The sequence below is a fragment of the Carcharhinus amblyrhynchos genome, chromosome 28 (genome assembly GCF_965287045.1).
Source record: "Carcharhinus amblyrhynchos chromosome 28, sCarAmb.v2.hapA, whole genome shotgun sequence".
Lineage (NCBI taxonomy): Eukaryota > Metazoa > Chordata > Chondrichthyes > Carcharhiniformes > Carcharhinidae > Carcharhinus > Carcharhinus amblyrhynchos.
In genome coordinates this window covers 16,414,375-16,436,236 of record NC_137351.1, presented here as the reverse complement: position 1 = coordinate 16,436,236, position 21,862 = coordinate 16,414,375, and the positions used below count along the sequence as shown (strand labels likewise).

Sequence of the window (21,862 nt, the reverse complement as noted above, 5' to 3'; positions counted from 1 at the left end):
GGCAGGGGTGGTCCTCTGTCCCACGGGATGGACCATTCTCCCCTGGGATGGCCCACCGTCCCCCAGGATGGACAGTTCTCCATGGATTGAAGCTCCAGCATCTGTAATGTCGGAAGACCCTTGGCTGGAACTGTCTCTTAAGAGGCTCCACCTCTATGTTACTGCTCCAGGAACAGCGACAGGCCCAGCCTCACCCTCCTCCGCAGGGCACTACTCCTGTCCACGGGCAGCGGCACGTCGGTGTCTCTGAAACTGCTCCATGGAAAAGCCAACTCCATCCATTCCAGGATTCTCCATTCACTGAGAACGCCTGAGTGAATGTTAGCGATGGAAAGGTGGTAGGAATGGAGGGTCTTAATGACATTACTGTTACTAGAGAGGTGGTGCTCGACAGACTGGAGGGGCTGATTGTGGACAAGTCCCCAGGACCGGATGGAATGCATCCGAGGGTTCTGAAAGAAATGGCGGAGGTGATAGTGGATGCCTTGGTGGTTATTTTCCAGACGTCGCTGGATTCCGGGGAAGTGCCGGAAGATTGGAAAACGGCTAATGTTACGCCGTTGTTTAAGAAGGGTGCCAGGCAAAAGGCGGGGAATTATAGGCCGGTTAGTTTAACGTCTGTGGTAGGTAAAATGTTAGAATCCGTCATTAAGCAGGAAATTGCGAGGCACCTTGAAGGGAATTGCTTGATAGGGCGGACGCAACACGGTTTCATTAAAGGGAAGTCGTGTCTGACAAATTTACTGGAGTTCTATGAGGATGTGTCTAGGGCAGTGGATAGAGGAGAGCCGGTGGATGTGGTCTTTCTGGATTTTCAGAAGGCGTTTGACAAGGTACCTCACAAGAGGTTATTGCAGAAGGTCAGGGGACATGGAGTTGGGGGTAGGGTGTTAGCGTGGATAGAGGATTGGTTGTCAAATAGGAGGCAGAGAGTGGGGGTCAATGGGTGCTATTCGGATTGGCGGTTGGTGACTAGTGGGGTGCCCCAGGGGTCGGTGCTGGGGCCTCAGCTATTTACCATTTATATAGATGATCTGGAGGAGGGAACCGAGTGCAGGGTGTCGAAATTTGCTGATGACACCAAGATTGGGGGAACGGCAAATTGTGCGGAGGGTGTGGAGAGTCTGCAGAAGGATCTAGATAGGCTGGGCGAATGGGCCAGGAAATGGCAAATGGAATTTAATGTTGGCAAGTGTGAGGTGGTCCACTTTGGTAGGAAGAATGGTAGGAAGGACTATTACTTACGTGGCGAAAAACTGCAGCAGGCGACGGTGCAGAGGGACCTCGGGGTCCTTGTGCATGAGTCGCAAAAACCCAGCTTGCAGGTGCAGCAGGTGGTCAGGAAGGCGAATGGGATGCTGGCCTTCATAGCGAGGGGGATTGAATATAAAAGTAGGGAGGTCTTGCTGCAGCTGTATAGGGCATTGGTGAGGCCGCAGCTGGAGTACTGTGTGCAGTTTTGGGCGCCGCACCTGCGCAAGGATATTTTGGCCCTGGAGGGAGTGCAGAGGAGGTTTACTAGGCTGATACCGGAGTTGAGGGGATTGAGCTATGAGGAGAGGCTGAATAAACTAGGCTTGTACTCGTTAGAGTTTAGAAGAATGAGGGGAGATCTCATTGAGACGTATAAGATGATGAATGGGATGGATAGGATAGAGGTGGAGAGACTCTTCCCGCTCAAAAAAGACAGTAGGACTAGGGGGCACAGCCTCAAGATAAAGGGGAGGCGGTTTAGAACGGAGTTGAGGAGGAACTTCTTCACTCAAAGGGTGGTGAATCTCTGGAATTCTCTGCCCGTTGAAGTGGTGGAGGCTACCTCGCTAAATATTTTTAAGAAGCGGGTTGATGGGTTCTTGATAAGAGAGGGGATTAAGGGTTATGGGGAGAGGGCGGGAAAGTGGAACTGAGCCACAACAGATCAGCCATGATCTTATTGAATGGCGGGGCAGGCTCGAAGGGCTAGATGGCCTACTCCTGCTCCTATTTCTTATGTTCTTATGTTCTTATGAATGATGAGGGCTCCTGATGAAACCCTAACCCTCAACACCCTGGGACTGCCAGCCAAGCACACCCACTCAGTGAGTGCCTTATCGCCACCCTCACACCCACCCCTCTCTCTCACACAATAACCACATCCTCACATTTATCACTCTCAACTCCAACACAATGAAGCGCGTGGACCTTCCAGAGTCTCAGTGGCATCTAACACCATCCCCACCCCCGCGGCCAGAAGTTAAGAGCAAGGCTGCGCTCAGTGGCATAGATGTTTAATTCTGGAGATTTAATCTGCAGGATTGATCAATCAGGGAAGGGTGAGGTTCCTCCTCTGCCTACTGAGACACAGCCGATTCCAGAGCAATGAGTTTGTCAACCATGTCCTGAGACCCTCACCTTCCCAGCTCTCAGCGGCTGTAGGGTTGAACCGCCTTAACAGCAGCCCCAGCCACACACACACACCAAAACTTATTCCTGGCACTCAAACTTCCCTGGGAAGTTGATTTTGATTTGATTTATTATTGTCATATGTATTAACATACAGTGAAAAGTGTTGTTTCTTGCATGCCAAACAGACAAAGCATACCATTCATAGAGAAGGAAATGAGAGAGTGCAGAATGTAGTATTACAGTCATAGCTAGGCTGTAGAGAAAGATCAACTTAATGCAAAGTAAGTCCACTCAAAAGTCCGACAGCTGCAGAGAAGAAGCTGTTCTTGAGTCGGTTAGTACGTGACCTCACACTTTTGTATCTTTTTCTCAAAGGAAGATGGTGGAAGAGAGAATTTCCAGGGTGCGAGGGGTCCTTAATGATGCTGGCTGCTTTGCTAAGGCATTGAAAAGTGTAGACAGAGTCAATGGATGGGAGGCTGGTTTGCGTGAAGGATTGGGCTACATTCACGACCTTTTGTAGATCCTTGCAGTCTTGGCAGAGCAGGAACTATACCAAGCTGTGATACAACCAGAAAGAATGCTTTCTATGGTGCATCTATTGGTGAAGTCATAGCTGACCTGCCAAATTTCCTTAGTCTTCTGAGAAAGTTGGTGGACTTTCCCAACCATAGTGTCGATATGGAGGGACCAGGCCAGGCTGTTGGTGATCTGGACACCTAAAAACTTGTAGCTCTCAACCCTTTCTATTTTGGCCCCATTGATATAGACAGGGGTATGTTCTCCATTACGCTTCCTGAAGTCGATACAATCTCCTTCATCTTGTTGACACTGAGGAAGAGATTATTATTGCTGCACCAGTTCACCAGCTTTTCTATCTCATTCCTGTACTCTGTCTCATCATTGTTTGAGATTGATTGGGGCTTCCCTGCAGCGTAACCCCTTTGGTCTCAGGCTGTTGCCTGGTGCGGGGTTCAGAACACGCTGCAGCTTTCCTCCCCCGGTGGAGGGGGTTCTTGGCACTGGAGTGAGGCTACTCTTCGTGAGCTGTGTCCAGCTACCCTCCCTTGAATTCTATCTTCACTCTCATTCTCTGCTTCTAAAACTCCAACTCTTCCACGATCTCTGACAATGCTTTAATTCAATCTCTTACAGATTTGCCACAGCTTCTTCCTTAAAGTTTAAAGTTTATTTATTAGTCACAAGTAGGCTTACATTAACACTGCAATGAAGTTACTGTGAAAATCCCCTAATCGCCACTCACCAGCACCTTTTCGTGTACACTGAGATAGAATTAAGCATGGCCAATGCACCTAACCAGCAGTCTTTTGGACTGTGGGAGGAAACCAGAGCACCCGGAGGAAACCCACGCAGACACAGGGAGAATGAGCAAATTCGACACACACAGTGACCCAAGCTGGGAATCGAGTCCATGGCGCTGTAAGGCAGCAGTGCTAACCACTGTGCCACAATTCCCTGCTGCCCTCGGACTTCTGAATGGACCTACCTTGCATTAAGTTGATTTTTCTCTACACCGTATGACTGTAACACATTCTGCACTCTTTCCTTTCCTTCTCTGTGAACGGTATGTTTTTCTGTATAGCGCGCAAGAAACAATACTTTTCACTGTATATTCATACTTGTGACAACAATAAATCAAATCAAAATCAGATGAGACAGGGAACTACCCCATTCCTGTGTGAATCCAGACTCTCTCTGTGAGTCCAGTATGAGTCCCGGATTCGGTGTGAATCTGGATCAGGGCTCTCTCCATTCTCTCTGTGGTTTCGGCATCATTTCTAAGTTTGGCAATATTGAGCCTATCTCTGAAACGTCAGCTAGACTCTCAATAGCGGCCAATGAGAAGTTGGAAGTGACTCCTTTAAAAGTCTGCAGCTGGCACCACTGCCTGGAACTTGGCGCCTGGAACAGGAGCGACTGTCAGAGACACACAAAGAGAGACCGGGAGTGACACAGGAGGGCAGAGCCAGAGAGATTCAGCACCATGATCCGAGTGAGATGCCTCCGCGGAGGGAGCAGAGGAGCCGAATCTGCCCATTTCCTCGGAGCTATGGTCAGTATCCTCGCTTCTTTCCCCAAAGCCCCGGGGAAAGCCCCTGATCCAGCCTCAACCTCCCCCCTCCATTCCCCACTTACCCAGCTGAAGCCCAAAGTTAGGAGATGGGAAAGGGGTTACTCACATAGACAATCCTCAGCAAGTTTCAGACAGAAACACAAAAGAATGATTTATAAACCCAATTTCTTACCAGAAATTTGGGATGAAAATGGAACAAGAGAAGCAAAATTAGTTTAAAAAAATCCAAAAACCGAGAATGGGAGAATATCTAAACAAAAAACAATGTTTCCAACTTTTCCAAGAAGTCTGTTCTTTACGTGACAGGAGTTTGAAGGAATTTGTGGCGAGAGGTTTGATTATTGGGCATTGACATTTTTATGTTAATATTGACTTTAATCATTGGGGCAGAACAAACAATGAAATGCTGAGAGCAGTTGTGTGTTTTGTGGAGGTTGGATTGTAGTCAGGTGTTTCCGAACACATCTGACAGGTTGCTGCTCCATTCTGGTCGCAGCAGTGCCCACGTTCTGCACAAACATTTCACATTCATGTTGTGCCCTCGCAGCTGAAAACTTCGCTCAGCCAGAGGATTTCAGCTCCAGCCTAAAGTTCCAGAAGTCAAAGCACAGACTGTAAGAGCAATCCCCCAACCTTGCGACTCATTCTCAAGTAATTCACTGAGTTGAAATCTGGTGGAAGGATCATGATGCTGAACTTTTATCTGTGAATTAAAGAATTGCAGAAACTGTGTTTGGACATTTGCTGAACGTGCGACTGAGCTTTGGAATTAATGCTTTTAACAAGTTTCTGCAAATTCTTTAACAAAAGCTGTACTGTGTTTAAAATGTACTGTCATAATGAATCAACCAATGAGTAGAGCCAATTTGTAGCAACGTAAATGATTTTTTCTTGTCTCAAACATTGTCACTACATCTTCCATTAATAAACTGATTTACAGAGCAATGATTCCTCATTAAACAGCATCTCCTGCAGCTGTCTGAGGAGGAGATGGAGGCAGAGCCACACTTTGCCAGAGAGCTCTGGCAAGCTGCATCACTTAAACAGCGTGTGTTCTTTCCAAGGACAACAGCTTGTATTCCTCTCCAGTACTGTACTATGTGAGAATCTGCCCAGCCATTACCTCCTATCTTCCGCTGTCTATCTTCCTGAGTTTAATATAACATGAATACAGGTACTCTGCCAAGTGGGAGCAATTTATAGAGACAAGTGCCTTACTGGACAAGTTTATACATTCAGGGTATCTAGGGATGGACCATAAGCCCACAGATTATATATATTTAAAAGTTACCTGGTAGGGGGAGGGCAGATGAGTGGATGTCAGTCCTGTGTCCACCTTATTGTGAAATAACATCCCAAAGTGCTGCAGCTCCAGTCCTGCCTCCCTCCCACTCCCCCTCCCTGTATAAATGTGCCTTTGTCCAACTGTGCTTGACTGAAATTGGAAAGTTACCACATGGAGAATTCCAGAAATACTCTTGCATCAACTACAGCTACAGATTAGGTAGTGATTGTATTCTAAAATCTAAATGCCTGGACAATAATAAAAGTTGATTTTGCTCCTATTAAATGAGCTATCGTAAAGAATTGAAAAATTCCACACAGTTGGTGTTGGTTGGATTTATTTTTTTTAGAAAAATAATTTACTGTGCAGAAGCTGAGACCAGTTCCTTTTTGAGTGATTGCCATTGGATACTGTACTGCTCAGTATTTTGCTTACCCTGACATTCCTGTTATAAGTGTTATCCCTTGAGGACCCGAAATAGAAATGTCTGGTCCAGCTACTGCCCTTTAACAGCTGGGCCAGAAAAAGAATTGAAAGAAGATATGTTTCTGTAACACTCACTGAAATATGAATGACCATAAAAGTTTCAGTGATCACTGATAGTTACCAGGTTACAAAGCTCTAAATTGCCATTCATTCTTTTTTATCAAGACGGTATAAACACAGAGCATTGCCACGCTGTAGTACTGCACCATTTGTACAGATACCTGATCACATACCACCTGAGTGTGTGGAACAGGGTTCTGCTTTTACACTATGAACAGATGCAATAACTAGTCACACCTGCATATGTTGAAACTGCAACATCAACTGTATCAAATAAACCTTTTGTGGTTGTATTTATTCCTGAATTTACATTGTGGTGCTGGAAAAATACCCAGCAACATGACACATTGTTCTCTGTTGCTGAGGTTCTTCAAATTCTCTTTTATTTGAGGATTAATCTGAGGTTATCCACTTTAAACAAAAACAGGAAGACAGATTATTATCTGAATGGCTGTAAATTGAGAGAGAGGAGTATGCAGCAGGACCTGGGTGTCCTCGTACACTAGTCGCTGAAAGTAAGCAGGCAGGTACAGCATGTAGTTATAAAGGTGTTGTGGGAAATTCACCACTTTGGAGTCAGACTTGGAGGTTCAACAAACAGTTTTATTCGTACAAAGCTTTGGGAGAAGTGCTGGCACTCTGCAGTACAGGCAGCCGCCTTCTCAACTACACAATGGAAGTTGAGCATCTTTTATACTTTTTAGATGATCGACAGTACAGACATTAGGCATTAGCACATCGTTACAAGTTGTGTAGACAGTACGGACATCGACAGTTGACACATCGTTATACACAGACAAGTACGGACATTGACAGTTATCACATCATTGTACATAGAGTAGGTACATTTATGCAGTTACGTCCTCTATCAATGGCTGATCTTGTTATATACATTTATGAATTTATGTCCCCCCACCAGTGGCTGATCTCATTATCAAATTCATTGTTTGGGTCTGCTTTTATCTCAAGTTTAAGGTGTCTCAAAGTATGACCTGTTTCCTGCAGTAATTTAAATGCTACAGATTTTAACTCTTTCTGTAATGTCTGTGCCCAAAGTCAATGCCTCTTAATGTCCCTTCCCAGAGTCTATTTTGTGTGCCAGGTAACCATTTTGTGTCCTTTACTTTGATTTCACTCCAATAAAGGCAAATGGCACGTTGGCCTTCATAGTAAGAGGTTTCGGGTACAGGAGCAGGGATGCCTAGCTGTAATTATACAGGCCTTGGTGAAGCCATAGCTGGAATATTATGAGCAGTTTTGGTGTCCTTATCTGAGGAAGGGTGTCCTTGTTATAGAGGGAGTGCAGCAAAGGTTTACCAGGATGATTCCTGGAACTGACTGATGTATGAAGAGAGATTCAATTGGTTAAGATTATATTCTTTGGAGTTTGGAAGAATGGGGGAAGAGGGTTGCATAGAATTTTATAGGTCTCTAACAGGACAGGCAGGGTAGATGTAGGAAGAATGTTCTTGATGGTAAGGGTCACAATGTGGGGACACAGGGTAGACTATTTAGGACAGAGATGAGGAGAAACATTTCCACGCAGAGAGTGGACAGCCTGTGTAGTTCGCTACCATAGAAAGCAGTTGAGATCAAAACATTCAATGTTTTCAAGAAGCAGTTAGATATAGCACTTGGGGGTGAAGGGAATGAAAGGATATGGGGAAAAAATAGATCAGGCTGTTGAGTTTGATGGGCATTTTCTGATGGCTTTGTCTTGTTTCTTTCAGATTGGTCGAGGTTTTGCAGGCTGGATGCACAAAGCATTCCAAAGCACTCAGACTGCTGCTGCTGCTACAGCCATCGAGCGAGCCTCTGTTGCAGATAATAACCTCAAGGATAAAGCTACTGATTCACTTACTGAAGAATGTCCCGTCTGTTCCTACAATGAGTGGGACACTCTGGAAGAAGTGATTGTTGGAAGGCCAGAGAATGCATGTGTGCCCCCTTTCACAGTGGAAGTAAAGGTACAATTCCAAACCCTAAAGCTGTATCTCGAATTTATCAATGGTATCCAGTAGAATGTAAAATTATAACACATTACTAAAATTCTCACCATACCCACATGCAGGCATTCCATTAGATTACAATGAAGTTTAATTTTGTTATTTGCCGATTGCATTAAGAACATATACAAAATGTCAAAAGATGTGCAGGTTAGGTTGATTGGCCATGCTAAAAAAATTGCCCCTTAGTGTCCTGGGATACGTAGGCTAGAGGGATTAGTGGGTAAAATATATAGGGATATGAGGGTAAGGCCTTGGTGGGATTGTGTTCGGTGCAGACTCAATGGGCCGAAGGGCCTCTTTCTGCACTGTGGGGTTCTATGATTCTATGATTCCGTGAAAATGAGTTTACACCTTGGTTTCATCATTCAGAACATTGAATACAGGAGTTGGGACATCTTGTTGAAGTTGTACAACACATTGGTAAGGCCACACGTGGAATACTGTGTGCAATTCTGGTCACCCTATTATAGAAGGGATATTATAAGAACATAAGAACATAAGAAATAGGAGCAGGAGTAGGCCATCCAGCCCTTCGAGCCTGCCCCGCCATTCAATAAGATCATGGCTGATCTGTCGCTGCTCAGTTCCACTTTCCCGCCCTCTCCCCATAACCCTTAATCCCCTCTCTTATCAAAAACCCATCAACCCGCGTCTTAAAAATATTTAGCGAGGCAGCCTCCACCACTTCAACGGGCAGAGAATTCCAGAGATTCACCACCCTTTGAGTGAAGAAGTTCCTCCTCAACTCCGTTCTAAACCGCCCCCCTTTTATCTTGAGGCTGTGCCCCCTAGTCCTATTGTCTTTTTTGAGCGGGAAGAGTCTTTCCACCTCTATCCTATCCATCCCATTCATCATCTTATACGTCTCAATGAGATCTCCTCTCATTCTTCTAAACTCTAACGAGTACAAGCCCAGTTTATTCAGCCTCTCCTCATAGCTCAACCCCCTCAACTCCGGTATCAGCCTAGTAAACCTCCTCTGCACTCCCTCCAAGGCCAAAATATCTTTGCGCAGGTGCGGCGCCCAAAAATGCACACAGTACTCCAGTTGCGGCCTCACCAATGCCCTATACAGCTGCAGCAAGACCTCCCTACTTTTATATTCAATCCCCTTCGCTATGAAGGCTAGCATCCCATTCGCCTTCCTGACCACCTGCTGCACCTGCAAGCTGGGTTTTTGCGACTCATGCACAAGGACCCCGAGGTCCCTCTGCACCGTCGCCTGCTGCAGTTTTTCGCCTCGTAAGTAATAGTCCTTCCTACCATTTTTCCTACCAAAGTGGACCACCTCACACTTGCCAACATTAAATTCCATTTGCCATTTCCTGGCCCATTCGCCCAGCCTATCTAGATCCTTCTGCAGACTCTCCACACCCTCCGCACAATTTGCCGTTCTCCCAATCTTGGTGTCATCAGCAAATTTCGACACTCTACACTCGGTTCCCTCCTCCAGATCATCTATATAAATGGTAAAAAGCTGAGGCCCCAGCACCGACCCCTGGGGCACTCCACTAGTCACCATCCGCCAATCCGAATAGCACCCATTGACCCCCACGCTTTGCCTCCTATTTGACAACCAATCCTCTATCCACGCTAACACCCTACCCCCAACTCCATGTCCCTCGACCTTCTGCAATAACCTCTTGTGAGGCACTTTGTCAAATGCTTTTTGAAAATCTAGAAAGACCACATCCACCGGCTCTCCTCTATCCACCGCCCTAGACACATCCTCATAGAACTCCAGTAAATTTGTCAGACACGACTTCCCTTTAATGAAACCGTGCTGCGTCTGCTCTATCAAGCAATTCCCTTCAAGATGCCTCGCAATTTCCTCCTTAATGACAGATTCTAACATTTTACCTACCACAGACGTTAAACTAACCGGCCTATAATTCCCCGCCTTTTGCCTGGCACCCTTCTTAAACAACGGCGTAACATTAGCCGTTTTCCAATCATCCGGCACTTCCCCGGAATCCAGCGACGTTTGGAAAATAACCACCAAGGCATCCACTATCACCTCCGCCATTTCTTTCAGAACCCTCGGATGCATTCCATCCGGTCCTGGGGACTTGTCCACAATCAGCCCCCTCCAGTCTGTCGAGCACCGCCTTTCTAGTAACAGTAATGTCATTGAGACCCTCCAGTCCTACCACCTTTCTATCGCTAACACCCGGCAAATTATTCACGTCCTCCTCCGTGAAGACAGAAACAAAAAAGTTATTCAATACCTTAGCCATATCCCCATCCCCTACCACTAGGTCCCCTTTCTCATCCTCTAAAGGACCAACATTCACCCTAGCCAACCTCTTTCTTTTTATATATTTATAAAAACTCTTGCTATCCTTTTTTATATTAAGCGCTAGCCCAGCTTCATAGTTTCTCCTACCCTTCCTTATCAACTTCTTTGTCAATCTTTGTTGACATTTAAACCTCTCCCAATCCTCTTCTCGCCCACTACTCTTAGCTACTCTAAATTCCTCCGCTTTTAGTTTAACACTTTCCTTCACCTCCTTTGTTATCCACGGCTTATTACCTCTCCTCCTACTATCCTTTTTGACCATCGGAATAAATTTCCGTTGAGCACCAAGAAAGATCTCCTTAAAGATCCTCCACTGCTCCTTAACAGACCCTCCCTCCAACGCGCTCTCCCAGTCCACATTCGCCAATTCTTCTCTCATCCTACCGTATTTCCCTCTATTCAAACAAAGGACGCGTGTCCGGGAACCCACTTTCTCCTCCTCCATCTGCACCAGAAACTCCACCATACAATGATCACTCTCTCCAAGAGGATCCTTCACCACAAGGTCCCTAATTCTACCCGCTTCATTACATAGCACCAGATCCAAGATAGCTCGCTCCCTCGTCGGCTCCAACACACACTGTTCGAGGAAACTATCCCGGCAGCATTCCAAGAACTCTTCCTCGAGCCCCCCACGTCCAACATGGGTCGACCAATCAATATGCAGATTGAAATCCCCCATAACTACGGCCGTCCCATTCCTGCACGCCGCACTTATTTGCGCGTTAACAGCCCGCCCCATCTCCAGATCATTATTCGGGGGCCTATAGACGACACCCACCAGCGTCTTCCTCCCTTTGCTGTTCCTAATCTCCACCCACAACGATTCCACCCTCTGCTCCTTGGCTCCAATATCATCCCTTGCTACCACCGTGATGCTATCCTTAATCAGCAGAGCTACGCCCCCCCCTTTTCCCTCCTGTCTATCCTTCCTAAACACTTGATAGCCCTGTACATTCAGCTCCCAGTCCCTGTCACCCTGCAGCCACGTCTCTGTAATGGCCACCAGATCGTATCCATTTGTGTCGATCTGCGCCATCAGCTCATCCACTTTATTCCGAATGCTTCGTGCATTCAGATAAAGTGCTTTCATCCCAGCCTTCACCTGGACCCTATTTGCCGCAACGCCACCAACTATACTCACGCCCCCTACTCCCTCTATTATTGGGACATCCTCGGCCTCTTCCCTTACATGTACACTCTCCTTAACTTTAGACCTCGTAAGGTCACCTACCCTCACACCCTCCCCCCCCATAATTAGTTTAAAGCCCTGTCTACAGTCCTCTTTACTCGATTCGCCAGCACTCTGGTCCCAGCACGATTCAGACCAACCCCATCCCTCCCGAACAGGTCCCACCTACCCCAATACTGGTGCCAATGCCCCATAAATTCAAACCCATTCCTCCCACACCAATCCCTGAGCCACCCATTCACTTCCTTAATCCTGTCAACCCTACGCCCATCTGCACACGGTTCAGGCAGTAGCCCAGAGATAACCACCTTGTCGGTTCTACTTTTTAATTCCATTCCATTATTAAGCTAGAAAGAGTGCAGAAAAGATTTATTAGGATGCTACCGGGACTTGATGGATTGAGTTATAAGGAGAAGCTGAATAGACCGGGATTTTTTTTCTCTGGAGCATAGGAGGCTGAGGGGTGACCTTATAGAGATCTATAACATAATGAGGGGCACCGACAAGATAGATAGTCAATATCTTTTCCCAAAGGTAAGGGAGTTTAAAACTGGAGGGCGTAGGTTTAAGGTGAGAGGGGAGAGTTACAAAAGTGTCCAGAGGGGCAATTTTTTCACACAGCAGGTGGTGAGTGTCTGGGACAAGCTGCCAGAGATGGTAGCAGTAGAGATGGGAACAATTTTATCTTTTAAAAAGCATTTAGATGGTTACATGGGTACGATGGGTACAGAGGGATATGGGCCAAATGCGGGCAATTGGGATTAGCTTTAAAAAAAAAGGGTGGCATGGACAAGTTGGTCCGAAGGGCCTGTTTCCATGCTGTAAACCTCTATGACTCTACCTGTCTACAATTCTAAGGCTTAATTTTATAAGTTTATTTATTTGTGTCACAAGTAGGCTTACATTAACACTCCAATGAAGTTACTGTGAAAATCCCCTAGTCACCACACTCCAGCACCTGTTTGGGTACACTGAGGGAGAATTTAGCATGGCCAACACACCTGACCAGCACATCTTTCGGACTGTGGGAGGAAACTCACGCAGCCACAGGGAGAACGTGCAAACTCCGCAAAGACAGTGACCCAAGCCAGAGAATGGAACCCAGATCCCTAGCGCTGTGAGGCAGCAGTGCTAACCATTGTACCACCATGCCAAATGTTCACTCTTTTACACTTTTTTCTACCCAGTTATTAGTTGATCTATAATTTGTTAATGTTGTTCACTACAAATTATTCTTGTTGTGTTCCACAGCAGGAGTCTGATATTTTGTTCCGGTACAGTGGCACAGCGGTTAGTGCGGCTGCCTCACAGCACCAGGGACCTGGGTTCAATTCGTGGATTGGGTGATTGTCTGTGCTGAGTCTGCACATTCTCCCTGTGTCTCCGTGGGTTTCTGCCTCAATATTTCACAAGAGCAAAACAAAACCATCGCAAAATGCTTGAGAAGGAGGAAAACATGTTTGAGAACGTACCTGTCCTGTTACACTTGCTGTGGTTAACATCTTGTTTCAAGCAAGGGTTAGGGAAGAGCTGGAAGCAGGAACCTTGTACCTACGAGAGATTGGCTCACAGCAATGGTAGAAAAAAAACAAGTGGGTGCAGGAACTGGCCCATGTTGGAAAATAAAAACCATTGATCATCAAGTTTGGACAGGCACAGAGGGAAAAAAATTGCTGCGCTATGGGATAGACTGGGGTTTGGGACTGACAGCATAGACTCGATGGGCTGAAGGATATTTTGTGCTGTGGGTTTCACTGTGTGACTGAATTTTAAACAGCCTCATACTTAGCGAGGTTGGATGCATGTTAGGAATATATTAGAACAGCTGTTGAAATGTGAGCAGTGAGTTGGGGAGATACAAAATGAGCAGACAGAGTAACTTGATTTAAATTCCAGCATTGATATCTGTGTAATTTACTCTCTCAGTAACTGAGAACTGGAGTAAAGGTTACTGATCTTAGCAACAAAGTTGTGATTCTAGTCCGATTCTGTCAAGAGTCGATTCTGTTATCTGACATTGTTACGCACCTGGCACGGTGATATCAACAATTCACCTTCAGAATGTTTGCCAGAGACTGATCCTTTTGACACAAGCGACCTGTGACCTGTCGCAAAAACCCAGCCTGCAGGTGCAGCAGGTGGTCAGGAAGGCGAATGGGGTGCTGGCCTTCATAGCGAGGGGGATTGAATATAAAAGCAGGGAGGTCTTGCTGCAACTGTACAGGGCACTGGTGAGGCTGCAGCTGGAGTACTGTGTGCAGTTTTGGTCGCCGCACTTACGCAAGGATATTTTGGCCTTGGAGGGAGTGCATAGGATGTTTACTAGGCTGATACCGGAGTTGAGGGAGTTGAACTATGAGGAGAGACTAATAAACTAGGCTTGTACTCGTTAGAGTTTAGAAGAATGAGGGGAGATCTCATTGAGACATATAAGATGATAAATGGGATGGATAGGATAGAGGTGGAGAGGCTCTTCCCACTCAGAAAGGACAGTAGGACTAGAGGGCACAGCCTCAAGATAAGGGGGAGCAGTTTAGAACGGAGTTGAGGAGGAACTTCTTCACTCAAAGGGTGGTGAATCTCTGGAATTCTCTGCCCGTTGAAGTGGTGGAGGCTGCCTTGCTAAATGTATTTAAGACGCGGGTGGATAGGTTTTTGATAGGCAAGGGGATTAAGGGTTATGGGGAGAAGGCGGGAAAGTGGAACTGAGCCACGACAGATCAGCCATGACCTTGTTGAATGGCGGGGCAGGCTCGAAGGGCTGGATGGCCTACTCCTCCTCCTATTTCTTATGTTCTGTGAAGTATTTGCTTTGTTACCGCAGAAAGAAAGTTATTGGATCATTTTCAAAATTGAAACAACTGTAATAGTCAGGAGCCCAGCCAACAGCAGCATTGGCCTCCGATTATGTAGCGTTTCTGGCATGACGGTATCTCTATACAAGGACAGAGAGGGACACTGAGCAAAAAAACTAAAAGGATTAATGGGGATGGAATGTTCCTTATTTAACTGATTCAATCTTAGAATCTCGAGATGGAATGAAAACAGCTCTTGGGAAGTCAGTTCACAAACAGTGCTCACCAGCTTGTACCCAGCCTCGCATAGTGGTGCATCAGATGTCCGAAATTAATATTGCAGTCAACAGTATAATGTGAAGGAGGACACTGATTCACACCATGAACTGGAGTCTGCTGTCCGGGGAGGGGCTGCTTTAAAAGGCTTCACACCCAGGACAGAGTTTAGTTTAACTGTTGAATATTTGGTTTAATTGTTGAGTGAATGAAGTAAGGACGCTTGACGGAGGGTGTTGCTAATTTCTTGCTGTGTGACTCTGAGCTGGGCGCGGCACTTGGTAGTGTTTGCCTTTCGAAGTTAAGCTAAATTAAACTTTTACTTAAATTTAATCTTTTACAAATAGGCAAAAGTAAATTGAAGCTTCCTGTGAATAAAAAGTGAGACAGGTAATTTACCAAATTCTTCCAACCAACTCGAATGCTTTCAATCTTTTGCATTTGTTTTTCAGTTGGAAATAATGGCATCCTCAGTGTCACCAAACAAAAGATCTATTAAAAATGTCCCTTTTTAGAGAGAGAATGAATAAAATTAAAATCAGATCAAAGTCAAAGGAAACAACAATTTAAATCTACTGGGGTCTTCCTACACAGGCCAGTGAATCTCTGGGATTCTGTGTCCCTAAGGATGGTGGAGGCTGTAGAAATATTTAAAGTGGAGGTGGATAAATGTTTGGATCGAAGAATAATGGGCTACAGGGAAATGGCACAGAAAAGGAGTTGAGGCCTGCATAGATCAGCCATGATTGTACTGAATGATGGGGTAGGCTGGAGGGACCGAATGGGCGACTCCTGTTCCTAATTCTTGTGTGATTACACACTCCAGATCCTGAGGTGGGCGCTGAGCATGGGAGACCTGGCAGACACCACATGCCCCTTCTCAGGGATCACCTGGGCGTGGAGAAGCTGCAGAGGAGAGGCAGCTGGAATCACCCCCACCCTATACCTGTGAGATGGTCAACTTGGCTTTGTCCAGCAGGCGACCCAGCCAGACCCATCACTCCAGCCAGCTGGACTCCTCCTGGGTAACTGGGTAACACATGTATTAATGCAGATGTGCTCAGCACAGACAGAGGTGGTCATTGGGACCTCCCCCCCTGCACACAGTCCAATGCCCTGTACAAATTGCCTCTCACCCCACACAGACGTTACAAGACCTGCTCAGGATTTCTCTCATTTTCTGTTTCTATCTTATTCCGTTCAGGATGATGCTGTGGATGGTTTAAGTGTGTAATTTCCTAATTGGAAGTTGTCCGATTCAGAATCAGCTGGTTAGTCAGAAACTGTTATCTTGGCAAATTGGTCTTTTTCTGCTGCCAGAAAATGAAATTGGAGAGATGAGAAGCAATTCACAAGGCTGTGAAATGCAAATAGCCTATTGAACTGTGATTCTCAGAAACTGGATCAAAGTAACTGCAGAAAGCTAACCGGTGCAAGGCTGATTTCACTATTAGTCAGGGTTCATTCCAGGGCACTTTAAATTCTTAACATTTTAAATTTAATTGTTGGGAATAACAACTGAGATATCTTTCCACAATCTGAAAGTAACTATTAACAGGGTGCATGGTGGCTAACACTGCTGCCTCACAGCGCCAGGGACCCGGGTTCGATTCTGGCCTTGTGGATTGTGCGGAGTTTGCACGTTCTCCTGTCTTGGGGAGCGCAGAGCTGGAATATCTGCCCTGGGACCGCAATTCTCCCACCCCGCTGCACTAATCTTTTAGCGCAGCGGCCAGGTAAATGGCGCGGTGGGGGTGGGGGGGGTGGGGGGGGGGGGTGGGGGGGGTGCAATGCACAGGATTCACACCCCAATAGCATCTCCCAGAAATCGGCAGGGTTAGCATTTAAATGACATTTTAAATATCATTTAAATTATATTAGCGGGTCCAGGAGTAGAACAAAGAAAATTACAGCACAGGAAGTCCCTTCCGCCTTTCAAGCCTGCACTGACTATGCTGTCCCTGTGAACTAAAACTCCCTACCCTACCGGGGGCCAGATCCCTCTATTCCCATCCTATTCATGTATTTGTCAAGACGCCCCTTAAAAGTCAGTACTGTAGCTGCTTCCACTTCATCCCCTGGCAGGGAGTTCCAGGCACCCACCATCCTCTGTATAAAAAACCTACCTTGTACATCTCCTTTAAACCTTGCTCCTCATGCCTTAAACCTGTGCCCCCAAGTAATTGACTCTTCGACCTTGGGAAAAAGCTTCTGACTATCCACTCTGTCCATGCCTCTCATAATCTTGTAGACTTCTATTAGGTTGCCCCTCAACATCTGTCATTCCAGTGAGAACAAACCAAGTTTCACCTGGAGAGCTAATGCCCTCCATACCAGGCAACATCCTGGTAAATCTTTTCTGTATCCTCTCCAAAGCCTCCACATCCTTCTGGTAATGTGGTGACCAGAATTGAACACTTTATTTCAAGTGAAGCCTAACTAAGGTTCTATAAAGCTGCAACATGATTTGCCAATTTTTAAACTCAATACCCCGGCCGATGAAGGCAAGCATGCCGTATGTTTTCTTGATTACCTTCTCCACCTGCATTGCCACTTTCAGTGACCTATGTACCTGTACACCCAGATCCGTCTGCCTAGCAATACTCTTGAGGGTTCTGCCATTTACTGTATATTTCCCACCTGTATTCGACCTTGCAAAATGCATTACCTCACAGTTGTCCGGATTAAACACCATCTGTCATTTCTCCCCCCATGTCTCCAATTGATCAATATCTTGCTGTATCCTCTGATGGTCCTCATCACTATCCCCAATTCCATCAACCTTTGTGTCATCCGCAAACTTACTAATCAAACCAGTCACACTTTCCTCCAAATCATTTATATATATTACAAACAGCAAAGGTCCCAACACCGATCCTTGAGGAACACCACTAGTCACAGCCCTCTTCCTGGCTATCCTCTTGCTCTTTATATATGTATAAAAAGCCTTGGGATTTTCCTTAATCCTGTTGGCCAATGACTTTTTGTGACTCCCTTTGCCCTCCTGATGCCTTGCTTAAATTTCTTTCTACTTTCCTTGTATTCCATAGTTGCTTCGTGTGTTCCCAGACACCTAGCCTTGACAAATGCTTCCTTTTTCGTTTTAACTAGGCTCACAATCTAGTGTTCGCTATCCAAGGTTCCTAAAACTTGTCATAGTTATCCTTCATCCTTAGAGGAAGGTGCCAATCCCGAATTCCTATCTCCTTACAGTTGAAATTCTCCACATGCCAAATATTGATTTGCCCTCAAACATCTGCTCCCAATCTACATTCTTCAGTTCCTACCTTATATTGTTATACAGTAAGAAGTCTCACAACACCAGGTTAAAATGCAACAGGCTTATTTGGTAGCACAATCTTTCGGAACGCTGCTCCTTCGTCAGGTGAGTGAAGAGTTGGGTTCACAAACAGGGCACATATAAACACAGAGACTCAATTTACAAGATAATGGTTGGAATGTGAGTCTTAACAGGTAGCGAAGAAGCTACAACATCTTCTCCGGAGCCTTCGGCATGTTATCTGATGAAGATGAACATCTCGGCAAGGCCATCCCCACACCCCTACTTCTTGCCTTCAAACAATCATGCAACCTCAAACAGACCATTGTCCGCAGCAAACTACCCAGCCTTCAGGAGAACAGTGACCACGACACCACACAGCCCTGCCACAGCAAACTCCACTTTAGATGCAACCTGTCCTTCTTGTCCAAGTACCACCTGCTTTTTAACTTTCTACCTAACTCCCTAAACTGCTGCTGCAGGACCTCATCACTCCTCCTACTTAAGTACCAATATGTATCAGACCTCTGGCTGATCATCCTCTCCCTTCAGAATACTTTCTGCCCATTCAGAGAAATCTTGGACCCTGGCACCAGGGAGGCAATATACCATCCTGGAGCCTCTTTCACATCCACAGAAGTGCCTATCTGTACCCCTAACTATAGAGTTCCCTATAACTGTTGCTCTCATACTCTTTGCCCCTCCCTGCTTAACAACGAAACCAGCCATGGTGCTGCTGCTCTGGCTGCTGCTGCTGTTTTCCCTAATAGGCCGCCCCCACCAACAGTATCCAGAATGGTATACTTGTTAGAGAGGGGGACGAACGCAGGGGATTCCTGCACTGACTGCCTGTCCCTTCTAGCGGTCACCCATCTATGTGCCTGCCCTCTGGGTATCACTGCATCTCTAAAGCTCCTATCTATGATGCTTTCCGCCATCTTCATGCTCCTAAGTGCGTCCAACTGCTGCTCCAACCTATCCATGCGGTCTGTACAGAGCTGCAATTGGGTGTACTTCCTGCAAATGTAGTTGTCCGAGATGCTGGAAGCGTCACGAATCTCCCACATTTCACAGGTGTAGCACTTAACCCCACTGACCAACATTTCTGTCACCAATTAAATTATTTGAGAAATTTTATCAAACTCTTACCATCACTTATCACTGCAGATACCCGAGCTAGGTCTTTATATCACTTACCTTCCCAGGACGCTCTCTGCAGATTAACAATTACAATGCAAGAAGAAAGACAACAGGACAAAAAAGGAAAAAGCACCTCCTCCCACACTACTCCAAATTTACCAAGTTTCAATCACTCCGGCTGCCTCACTCAGGTTGTCTCCTGCTCGCGTGCGCAACGCTTACCTGAATTCTCTGGGCCCCGCTTGCCTCTGCTACCCTGCCAGAGTGTTTCACTCCAGTGGGGTTTAAAGTAGCTCCCCACTTTCGGGGAGCTAGCATTGGTTGGCAAGGGGTGCCCTCTGGGCATGGGCACCCTAGCAGTGCCAGCCTGTTCCCCTGCAATGGCAAGGGGGTAGGGCCTATAGTAGGCGGTACCAAGGGACTGGGGCCTGGGGGAGGAGCTTTGGGGTGCTCGCTGGGGGTGGGGTTCACACTGCCACTCTGCTTTTGGGATTGGTTGAGACAGGAAGGAGACCAGTGCTCAGGTTAGGCTGGGGAAGGCAGCTGGGAGGGGTCTGCCTGCCTCATGGGAGAGAGGAGGGGATCGTCACTATTTGGGGGGAGTTGCTGATAGTTCGAGGCTATTGCGCATGGGCAGAGTCCTGCTGGTTTCAGCTTCCTGGACAAGAATAGTTTTTAATGATATTCACCTGGTGGCCTCTGCCATCACAGAGAGTGTGGGAGAGTCTTCTCTGAACTCCCACTGAAGAAAACAATCGAGAAAAACTTCAGTGTTCCCATGAATTCAAACCTTTGAATTTTTAGGGAGACTTCTGCCCTGGGTGTCTGATAATGTTGGAATTTGGACGGCAGTTTAAAGGTTTAATTTTCAGTTGCTGCTTCTCTGGGTTTCTGTAGTCAACAGCTTCCTTCCTCACAATCATGGAAACTAGAAGCAGGAGGAGGCCATTCTGCCCTTCGAGCCTGCTCCACCATTCATCTTGATCGTGGCTGATCATCAAATTCAATATCCTGATCCCTCTTCTGACCATGTCCCTGGATCCCTTTAGCCTTAAGAGCTATATCTAAGTTAAGACATAGGAGCAGATTTAGGCCACTCGGCCCATCGAGTCTGCTCCACCATTCAATCATGGCTGATTTTTTTTCACGTCCCCTTTCTCCTGCCTTTTCCCCATAACCCCTGATCCCCTTATTAATCAAGAACCTATCTATCTCTGTCTTAAAAACACTCAATGACCTGGCCTGCACAGACTTTTGTGGATAAGAGATCCACAGATTCATCATTCTCTGGCTGAAGAAATTCCTCCTGATCTCTGTTTTAAAGGATTGTCCCTTTAGCCTGAGGTTGTGTCCTCTTGTTCCAGTTTTTCCTACTAGTGGAAACATCCTCTTCATGTCCACTCAAAGAACAAAGAAAATTACAGTGCAGGAACAGACCTTTCGGCCCTCCAAGTGTGCACTGACCATGCTGCCCAACTTAACTAAAACCCCTGACCCTTCCGGAGACCATATCTCTCTGTTCCTATCCTATTCATGTACTTGTCAAGACACCCATAAAAATCACTACCGTATCCGCTTCCACTAACTCCCCCGGCAACAAGTTCCAGGCACCTATGACAATCTCTAAGGTTTGGCGTTCTGCGTTCGGCTTGGTTTGATAATAATCAAGTCAACTCCGGATAGAAGATTTGTACCTTTATTCTTTTACGACGTTGGGGCTAATTTTCCTTAAGGTGGGCAGGCATCAGTGGTCCCGCACACCCAGGCAAAACTAACTCCTTTGTTCTACTTTTCCAAACATTTGTCCCAGTCTGTAGGTGGGCTTCCAGAGCATTAGCCTATTACAACTTGTCCCCGACTCTTTTACACCAATAGAGCAGTAGTATAGCTGCATGCACAGTTCATGATGTTCTGAAAACCAATCAAATCTGTACACACTTTCATCGTAACAAATCCTTACATGACAGTTAAAACACTTGGTACCAGGTACAGCTAGACTACAAAGTGTGATTAATTGCACTTCTGCATACGTGCAGGACAGCTTGTTCAAAGCATGAGAATACAAAACTATACATAAACCTCATGGCTTTTATATTCTCACCCACTACTCTTTGTGTAAAAAATCTGCCTCGTACATCTCCTTTAAACCTTGCCCCTCACACCTTAAATCTATGATTCCTAGTAATTGACTCTTCCACCCTGGGAAAAGGCTTCTGACTATCCATTCTGTCCATGCCTCTCATAATCTTGTAGATTTCTATCAGATCGCCCCTCAACCTCCGTCGCTCTATAGAGAACAAACCAAGTTTCTCCAACCTCTCCTGATAGCTAATGCCCTCCATGTCGGGCAACATCCTGGTAAATCTTTTCTGTACCCTCTCCAAAGCTTCCACATCCTTCTGGTAGTGTGGCAACCAGAATTGAACACTATATTCTAAGTGCGGCCTAACTAAGGTTCTATAAAGCTGCAACACGACTTGCTAATTTTTAAACTCAATACCCCGGCCAGTGAAGACAGGTCAGTGAAACAAGTCAGTGCAGGTTTGGAGGGCCAAAGGGC

General features: G+C 46.1%; 1 protein-coding gene across 1 annotated transcript in view; it reads left to right on the top strand.

The window, feature by feature from the left end:
• The first annotated feature begins 4,390 nt into the window (after positions 1–4,390).
• gatm (glycine amidinotransferase (L-arginine:glycine amidinotransferase)) overlaps positions 4,391–21,862 on the top strand; it is a 32,502-nt gene continuing 15,030 nt past the window's right edge. Inside the window, exons 1-2 of the mRNA XM_080214116.1 lie at positions 4,391–4,459; positions 8,042–8,278. Of these exons, the coding sequence (XP_080070242.1) occupies positions 4,391–4,459; positions 8,042–8,278 (306 nt within the window). The remainder of the gene's footprint in view (positions 4,460–8,041; positions 8,279–21,862) is intronic.